At 35.3% G+C, this 10,224-nt stretch overlaps 1 protein-coding gene across 3 annotated transcripts in view; it reads left to right on the plus strand.

The window, feature by feature from the left end:
- Positions 1–9,952, plus strand: part of PI4K2B (phosphatidylinositol 4-kinase type 2 beta) — a 30,587-nt gene extending 20,635 nt beyond the window's left edge. For all 3 annotated transcript variants that reach the window (XM_047719031.1, XM_047719030.1, XM_047719032.1), the window contains exons 8-10: positions 2,773–2,906; positions 3,688–3,747; positions 8,854–9,952. In XM_047719031.1, coding sequence (XP_047574987.1) covers positions 2,773–2,906; positions 3,688–3,747; positions 8,854–9,027 — 368 coding nt within the window. In that variant the 3' untranslated portion in view covers positions 9,028–9,952. The remainder of the gene's footprint in view (positions 1–2,772; positions 2,907–3,687; positions 3,748–8,853) is intronic.
- The last annotated feature ends 272 nt before the right edge of the window (positions 9,953–10,224 follow it).

Consider the following 10,224-nt stretch of genomic DNA (forward strand, 5'->3'; position numbering starts at 1 on the left):
ATTATATTATATTGTATATTATCATATATTATATATTACTATATATTATATATTATTATGTAATAATATATTTATTATTTATTATTACCTTTATTTATTATTTGCTTTTTTTTTTAAGATAATTGGTCTTGTGTTGATCAGTTTTTCATTATGTTTCTTTGCTTTTTCTCTCATCGATTTGTGTTTTCCATCATTATTCTTTTCTTCTATTGTGTTCCTCCTATTTTGCTTGCCTATATATTTTTCTCTAGTCATCCTTTTGGCTAAGCCATAGATTAGATAGGGGCTGTTCTGTTGTTTTGCTCTGTATGTTCATGCTATCAGATTTACCCTTTGACGTGAGTAACTTAGGATGATTTTGTTTGGTTTTAAATTTTCTATGTCAGTTGATTTAAAAAAAAGAACTACCTGTTGTCATTGAGTTTTATTGCTTTGTGATCTGTGAATGTGGCTGCGTGAATTCTGTTTGAAATTTGTTCGTAATTCCTTTATAATCTTGTAGATGGCCAGTTTGAAGGTACTTGAAAAGAATGCATTTGGACAAGAAGTTCTGCATCTGTCTATTAATTAAAGTTTATTAGTTGTTAGCCAAGTCACAATTTTTTTTGATCTGTTAATTTTTGAGAGTTAAAGTTGAAGTTCACTGTGATTGATTCTGGCAATTTCTTACTGCATTCTATATACCCTTTTTGCTGTGTATTTCATGTACATAAAGGCTTAGCATTTTATCTTGGTGGTGGCTTGTTTTATGGGTGTGAAATATATCCCACTTTATCCCTCTCAGTGTTTTTTACTTTTCTTATTTTATCTGTTGTAACATTGCTATACCTCATTTCTTTTTATTAGCATTTACCTGGTATTATTTTATACTTCTATTTTTTGCTTCCATCATTTTGTTTTAAGTATATGATTTATAAACAACACTTAACTAGATTTTTTTTTTTTTTTACCAATCTGAGATTCTTTTAATAGGTACATTTAGCTCTAGTTAAAGTCTCAATAAATTACTGATGTGTTTGAACTTTTCCTGCCATCTTATTTTTTTTCTATCGACCATAAATTCCACTTGGTTTTTTTTTTTTCCTTTCCTATCTTTTGTTGAACTGACTTAAGATGTCTTTGTTTCATTGTTTTTTTTCTCCTCTAATAGTTTGGAATTTATGTGCAAATTTATCTTAAAGTGTTAAGTTTAAGGTTCCTATGATACATCTGGGAAATTCTGCTAAATATACAGATGAGAATTAAGAATCTGGAATTTGAAAGAGGAATTTGTATTGAGGATATAGGTTTTAAGCTGTCACCTTGGTAGCAGAAGCCATGGTGTGGTTACTGTCCAGGGAAATCATGGTGAACAAATACCATCACTAGGACAATGCGAGGTACACAAATATTCAGTAAATGTTTCATGGATGTTTAGCAAATGAAGGAAAGAAAGGGGGGTTAGTGATACTGAATACAAGAGGAAAAGCCAGCAAACAAGAGAAGTGGCTTAAAGGATAGAAGGTACGCTTTGAGAGAGCAGGGTTTCCAAAGCCACACAGGAGAGAATTTTACGGAAGGAGATGATTAAGAATAGCACTACTTGCTACGGAGACATTAAGTAGCATGAGCACAAATGGGCCTTTGGAGAGACTCTTATGAAATCACTGGTGGTCTTAGGGGAGAGGTTTTTTGTTTGTTTTGTTTTTTTATTTAGGTAAAGAGTGTACTTGAGCTGGAGAGGGGCAAAGGGAGTGGGAGAAAGAATCTCCAGCAGACTCTGCACTGAGTGCAGAGATGTAGGATTCAATCCCCCAGCCCTGAGATCATGAACTGCGCTGCATTTGAGAGTCAGTCGCTCAATGGACTAAGCCACCCAGTTACCCCTAGGTGAGAGAGTTTGAACTGAGGGATTCGGATTGGAAGTAAAGGTAGGCATGGAATAAGGACTTTTGTGTGGATTGGTCAGGAAAAAGTGAAAAGGAAATTAGATACAGCTTCAGGGAGATGTGGGCTAGAGGAAAGCCTTTCTTTGGAATGGACAGTGTACTTCCCACAGTGCACAAAGACATAGTAAAAAAGAAGTTAAGAAGGAATGACTCTAGATAGATTTTTTCCTTAGGGCTTTCTAAATGGTAGGAGCCATCAAAGCTGGAGGTTGTCATTGGATGAAACCACAGTGGTTCTGTGGGCGATCATATTGTCATAAGCCTTACACTTTCTTTCAGGAATCTGAAGATGCACCTACTCTAGAAGATTCTACTACTTTACAAATCTTTCTGATCCTAGTACTGTGTAGATTTAATGGTCTTCTTAGAGAGAACTAAAATTAGCCAGGAATATTGGATCTTTGATCCTTTAAAGCCAGTTACCTATTTACCTACTAATGATTTAAAATTTTGGAACATCGTATGTTTGTGCACATGGTCAATTCCTGATGATTTGTGACTAAGAGGGCAGGGAAACGTCAGCCATGGCATTTGATCTGGGGCTGTGAACAAATTATATATGTCCCGTAATTTCCAAACTCAGGAACCAGAGATTCAGATATAGTTCTTGATGTAGGGCTGTTTGAGATAGGCTCATTATTGAAATTCTTACTCTTTACTATTTAAAACTCAGGAACCTGATTAGTTCCAGTAATACCTTCCTGTGCTTTACATCTGCACTTGATCTTAGCTGAAAGGCCAAGAAAAGATTGTGCTTTACCATCTAAACTGACTGTCCAGACTTGGAATCGGGATGATCATTTTCTGATAACTTCTTCCTCTCTTTCTTTCTCTCTTTTGTTAGATCCATTTCACTGGGCTTGGCTCCCTCAGGCAAAAGTTCCTTTTTCTGAAGAAACAAGAAACTTAATTCTACCATATATTTCTGACATGAACTTTGTGCAAGATTTATGTGAAGATCTTCATGAGCTTTTTAAGGTAAATGAATTTTTAGGCACTTATTGCAGAAAATGAAATCTTATAATAGAGGAGATTTTCTTAATAGAACTAATTTGCAATTTAGTGCTTCTGGTATCACTCCTTGCAGTAGAACCTAACTTAAAAAGGAATTAACAGTTTTACTTTACAGGAGCATAAATTTGTGAAGCTAACACTGATTTTGAGGGTTCTCTGAGACTATATTAAAACTTGACAAGTTGTTCTCTTCAAAAGATGAGGTTTTACAAAAGTATAATTTATAATAAATGCTTAGTGAGCTGCTATGATTTAATCGCTCAAAAAAGCCTAAACCCAGGGGCGCCTGGGTGGCTCAGGGGGTTAAAGCCTCTGCCTTTGGCTCAGGTCGTGGTCCCAGGGTCCTGGGATCGAGCTCCACATGGGGCTCTCTGCTCAGCAGGGAGCCTGCTTACTCCTCTCTCTCTCTGCCTGCCTCTCTGCCTACTTGTGATCTCTCTGTCAAATAAATAAATAAAATCTTAAAAAAAAAAAAAAGCCTAAACCCATTGGCTGGAAGGTCATTTTAAATCCTTTTGGATCCAGTTGGAGTATAAATAAACTATTATTGTCATTCTAGAGGCATCCAAAAATAAATCAAGTAAAAATACTCTTTAAACGTTGTTTTAACTATTAAGAAGGCTTCGAAATGGCCTTACATGCTAAGTTGAAGAGTTCATTTGTTTTCCAATATATGTTTCAAAGATCTTGATTTTTGAAATTATAATAACGTGGGTTTTTTTTTTTTTTTCCTATTCCATGAAAGATTGACAGAAAATTTAACAAAGCCACTTTTGAAAGTCAGATGTCTGTGATGAGAGGTCAGGTAAGTTAATGTTATTGTGATCTTTTTCATTAAGAAAAAAATCTTTCTTTGAAACAGTTGTTAACTTTTTTCTCCATAGGGACCCAAAGATGCAGTTCTTTTATGCTGAACCAAAATAGCGCATATGATTAAAAATGAAATGGATTTCAATAGTGGCTTTCCTCTTGTTCTAAATTAATTATTTTTCACCTTTTTTATATCGTTTGTTAGCCAGTTTCCCTCTCCTGTGAATTCTTTGTCCTCATTTTGATAACACTTTTCCTGAGTGTTACTCTGTTTTTCCTCCTCAAATCTACTTGCTTGGGGGTTTCAGTACCAGGTTCTGTCGCATGTTGATTTTTCTCACAGAATGTGTTTGGCCTTTCCTGGAGCAGTCAGTGAATCACCGTGTCCCCAAAGCTGAGCAGTGACTGAGGCATAAAAGTACTAATTGTAACTCAGTCCTGTCATCCTTCATACCTTCTTTACTTAGAGATACAAGGTGTTAGGTCTGCTGGTGTGGACCTGCAGGCTGGCTGACCTACCAACAATGTCTGTTCCTTCCACTCTCTTAGTACTATTTAGATTCCAAAAGGAAGACTTGACATGAAAATAAATTATTGTAAATAATTTTGTAAATATTATAAACAAATTATTGTAAACATTGTCTTTTAGTGACTTAACTTTTTCTTCCTAAAGTATGCAGTTAATTTAAGGTAGCTATATGCTGCATACCTGGGGCAAAGAAGTCTAGGGGTTTTGTTTTGTTTTTGTTTTTGTTTTTTTTAAAGATTTTATTTATTTGTCAGAGAGAGAGAGGGGGAGAGAGCGAGCACAGGCAGACAGAATGGCAGGCAGAGGCAGAAGGAGAAGCAGGCTCCCCGATGAGCAAGGAGCCCGATGTGGGACTCGATCCCAGGACGCTGGGATCATGACCTGAGCCGAAGGCAGCTGCTTAACCAACTGAGCCACCCAGGTGTCCCAAGAAGTCTAGGTTTTGTACTGATTTATATATTATATAACTTTAACAAATACATATAATTAAATTAAATAAGCATTCATTCACCAAATATTTATTGACAGAACTAGTGCCAGAAAGTGTTCTAGTGATTGAAATAAAACTATGAGCAAAACCCAGTTCCTTCTTTCCTAGAGCATGAGCTATGATGAGGAGGCCAGGAGTCATGGAAAAGAGATGGATTATTACTTCTTACCTCTGGATGGATTATTACTTCTACCTCTCTGTGCTCCATTGTATTTATGTGGTCCTTTGCTGGAATCATAAGTTTTAAATAGTAAGCAAAATGGCTGGAGAAATAGGCCACAGCTAGATCTTGGAGGCCGTAAGTGCCAGAATACAGATTCCATGTGGAAGGGTTTAGAGCCCTGAGAGATTACCATTCAGAAACGTTGTGATGAGACTAATATTTCTGGAGAGGGCACGTCCTGGGTTGCTTTTGTGAACTCCCTGAACTTGTGCTAAATTCTGTTTATATGTGCATTTTGGGGTGGGGGCAGACAGTAGGATTTATATATCAGCAAAAGGAGTCTCTAACCCAAACAAAGATTAAGGATCACTGCAAAAGGTGAAGCTGGACAGTGAGGTGCAGATTTGCTCAGCAGATGAGGCGGCTGAAGCCGGGGAGCTTTGCAGGGAGGTGAAGTAGGTAATGCAGGCATGTATGAAGGGCTCTGGTAATCAGTAACTATAATTATGTTGAAGAGTGTTACCATCCCAAACTATAGTTGAACTAAATTTTCTGGCATAGATAATTATGCCCTAAGTTAACCCTTTTGCTTGAAACAAAATTGATTTATTAGTATGCTCCATCTTCAAGAATTCTCTTATCCCTAAAGATATATCTTATCATAGGAATTCTTTTTAAGGAAAAGCTGTAAATAATTGTGTCAGTTTTAATTATAGATTAAAGTTAGTACCTGAAGGATTTAAATATAAATTTTAAAATACTTGTCTGGAAAGATATGGAGACATTCCAGTTCTGAGGTCTGTCACAAAGCTAGACCAGAGGCTATCTGCTATTTTAGGTTTACTTACTCAGATCCTGTCTCATTCACAAATGAGTTAAGGTATTACACAAATATGTGTAATGAAATAAAAAATGACAAACTCAAGATCTGGGGGAAGAAAAAGATAAATGATGCCTCGATTATATGTTTTAATTTGATTTTGCTTTTTTAAAAAAATTTTAATTTGGTTTTGTCTTTCTGATAGCCAAAAAGAATAAGGTATCCCGACCATGTACATGATTACATATGTATGTATATATGTATATATGTATATGTATATGTGTGTGTGTGTATCTTTCTTTTTGGTTTTAGCTGTTTTTTAAAAAAAGGATGTCTGAAAAGTTAGATACTATTTTATGTCCTAAAGTAAATTACTAAAGTTTGAGGACCAGTGAACTAGTCTAAGGGAGAACAAAGTCGTATGTGGAAGTTTGTGAGTGTATATGACCTGCCTTTGGCCTAACCACTGCATCCCTACCCAGTTCTCAAATGTGGCATCCATGGAGACTAGAGTGTTTCTCCTTGTCTGCAGTGTTTAGTCTATTTCTAAAAATAGTCTTTTCTGATTTAAATACACAATAATAGATTTGTTTGTTCTCTCAAATGAAAAAATGGGTGATATGTAAGGGAGGGAATCAGATTTTAAGTCAGAGCATAGGGTCCTTTGTTGTTCATCGCTTTACATTCCAGTTATTTGTTCATAGGGCTGTTTCTAGAATATGTGTAATGTGTGTTTATAGAATATGTATACTTTAGTGTGTTTTTTTTCTCCTGTTTAGTCTTCTCTCTGCCCCAACACAGTACATGCTCTGTAGATGTTTCTTTAATCAATAAATGCAAGATCATCAAGTGTCTTCTCAACTTTCAAAGAATCGTTAATATTTAGGATAGCTTTAGGATTGAGTGATTTTTGCTATTATGTGTTTAAAAATTGTTAAGCTTGTTGAATGGCTTTCATTTTCTTTATACCATTCTGTTTTCCAGATTCTCTGTAACAATCAGGTATTTAGAGTCAGGAAAATACTAGATACTACTTAAACTAGTGTATTTAGACTAACATTTTTAGAATTGAATTTTTTTTTTAAAGATTTTATTTATTTATTTGACAGACAGAGATCACAAGTAGGCAGAGAGGCAGGCAGAGAGAGAGGAAGGGAAACAGGCTCCCCGCTGAGCAGAGAGCCCGATGCGGGGCTCGATTCCAGGACTCTGAGAACAGGACCCGAGCTGAAGGCAGAGGCTTTAACCCACTGAGCCACTCAGGCGCCCCTAGAATTGAGTTTTTAAAAAACCAGAAGAAGAAATTAACCAGAACATTTCATTCCTCAGCCATGCTGGTTTTTATTTTCGTGATAAAAACAATGCTTATAAGTGTGAATTTCATGAATTCTTTGTGTCTTGTTATCCAAGTATAGCCAGCCTAGAAGATTTTAAGGGAAGAACTTAAAAGGGATCCTAAAACATAAATACAATGAGTAACTACTGTAGATAGTAAAGATTTATTCTCCTGAGTTGTTAAATACTTCAGATTTTCTAGGATCTAAACCATCCAGTTTTATTCTATTCCAAGTATTTGAATTTTATTTATTAGTATGGCTTTATGTTGAAACCTTTATGCTATCACTATTAAATAATCTTTACAAGAACCACTAAAATGTATACTATCCATATATTAGATGTTTTCAAATACCCGAAGGAGCATCTTTGTTTCTAAAGTACATAACAAAGGGGAGTTTTTTAACTGATATGCGGAAAAAAAGAAAATGAATTATTAAAATTTTATTTTATCTGAACAGAGTAGAATAGGCTGTAAGCTATGCATTGAGTTTCATAACCTTATTTATGTGCCCAAGTAGCAATTCTGAGAGTATGTTTAAACATGGAATGTAATATATTTTAATCTTCCTAGTTTAATTTTTTCTATATAAGAGTATAAACTCTTAAATGAAACTTTATTTTAAATGGCTACCTTCCCTAAATTTTTAACTCCCTTGGCTTTCATCATGCTTTCCCATCGCACTTTTACCCTGTAATGCTTGGAATAATTTAGTGATTTGTGCTTATTGACTCCTCTCCCTGCTAAAATGTAAGCTCTATGGAAGCAGGGGTTTTGTTTGTTTTTTACTGTTATGGCCCCAGCACTTAGAGCCTAACACGTAGTAGGCATGCAATAATTTTTTTGTTTCTGAATGAGTTTATGAAGGCAAGTATGTAGTTAAAAGCAGACTTTTTTAAAGTTTCTATTAAATTCCACTTAACATACAGTGTAATATTAGTTTTAGGTGTACAGCTGAGTGATTCGGCACTTCCATATAACACATCACAAGTTCACTCCTTAATCCCATCACCTGTTTCCCTCATCACCCTCCACCCTCTGGTAACTATCAGTTTGTTCTCTATAGTTAAGAGTCTGTTTCTTGGTTTGCCTCTCTCTTTTTCGCCTATGATCACTTATTTCTTAAATTCTACATATGAGTGAAATTTCTTAAATTCTACTTATGAGTGAAATTACATGTTATTTGTCTTTCTCTGACTTATTTCACTTAGCATAATACTCTCTAGCTTCATCCACATCTTTGCAAGTGGCAAGATTCCATTTTTTCTTATGGCTGAGTAATACTCTACTGTATGTATATATTCCACATCTTCTTTACCCATTCATCAGTGGTGGCCATACACTGCTGGTGGGAATGGAAACCAGTGCAGCCACTCTGGAAAACAGTATGGAGGATCCTTAAAAACTTAAAAACAGAACTACGCTATGATCCAGCAATTGCACTCCTAGGTATTTACACAAAGAATACAAAAATGCATGATTTGAAGGGTTTGAAGGGTTACGTGCACCCTGATGTTTATAGCAGCACTATCAGCAAGAGCCTAATTATGGAAAAAGTAGACAAAAACTTGGACCAGTCTTCGTTTAGCTTCTATGTCAAATGGAGAATGTGAAACCGTGTACTTTATTCATTTATTCAGTCTGTTGGGCTGAAATATGGGATGGAATAAAAACTGTAGTTATGAATAAATGGTTAAAATAATGTCAGTGAACTGAGTGAAGGTTTTTGTCTTATGAACTAGTGAAAATATCTCTTTCCACAGATCTTAAATCTTACTCAGGCACTGAAGGACGGGAAGAGTCCTGTTCAGCTGGTACAAATGCCCTGTGTGATTGTGGAGCGCAGTCAAGGTAGAAATCAGGGCCGGATTGTGCGGACGAGCAGTTCTTTCACCCAGACTGTGCACTGCAGGAAGCCATTCTTTTCCTCCTGGTAGCACATGTAAGAGTAAAGGAAGCAAACCGTTCGGCATTATTATGTTGTTAAAACAATACAGTAATGCAAATCTGTTAAGAGCTCCCATTGCCAAAACCTCAAATAATGTAAGTCTTTAAAAGGTTATCTTTTGAATGTAATCAAAAGTTTACAGCTTTTTTGTCCAAATATTAAATTTCTATTTCAGGGAAGAAGTGATAGATCGCCTATATTGTATTTTCGTAGAAAAATTGTATTTTATGTTGTTGATGTTAGTTTAAAAGGTAATTTCTTGGTTTACATACTCTGAAAGGACTGTAATTACTTTAGAATCCAAGTAGAAAAGTAAGGTATTTGTTTACTTTGAATAACTTTTTATATTCTTTTTAAACATTGAGAAGGATGTTCATGTTCACTCTTCTTACATTATAAAAGGCCGGTGAGGGTGAAACTGCTCTTGTGAGTTTTAATAAGTGGTGAATAGAAAAACAGGTAAGAATAGAGCAATGTTGCCTTAATTGAAAAAGCTGCTATTTTAGAACTTGAATAAGTGTCCCTAAAGTGACCATTGCTATTAGGGACCAGAAAGTTATATTTTGGTTGAGTAGAAGATCACCATTTTATTTTCTGTACTTCAGAATATTTTTGGTCAATTATTTTGTAATAGTAAGGAAACAAATCTAAAGATATTCTCCCTTTAGAAAGAAAAATGGAAACACTCAGCTGAGACTGGAGGGGACTAACAGGAAATTAAGGCAGATCTCTAATATTTTGAAATTCCAAAATAGCATTAGAAGTCCCTTTTGTTTCTTGCATGGGATCAATTACTTAATCTATTAGTACTTTAGAGTACTGATCTTACTCAGTTTAGTAGTTCAGTTAGTATTAACTTTACCGAAAAGTAAACCATACCCCAAAGTATATATTGGATTGCATTTTGGGGTCCTAGGGCATAAGTCCTTAAAAATAACAGTCACATTATAGAGTACTTGAAATCACCATGTTAATATAATTAGCAGTCAACTTTAGAATATCAGCCCTAACTAAAGGGGAACATGACAGAGATAACCATGAAGTCATTTATAATTTGATTTTGAAAATTAGTATGCCAGACATCCTAGGACTTTGTAGGACTTTGTAGCACCTTTAACTCACCAAGTGATTTAAATTGAGACAAGCCGAGTATGAAGATGTGATTGCAAGGAACTAGAAGCTTCAT

The sequence above is a fragment of the Lutra lutra genome, chromosome 2 (assembly GCF_902655055.1).
Source record: "Lutra lutra chromosome 2, mLutLut1.2, whole genome shotgun sequence".
In the NCBI taxonomy this organism is placed as follows: domain Eukaryota; kingdom Metazoa; phylum Chordata; class Mammalia; order Carnivora; family Mustelidae; genus Lutra; species Lutra lutra.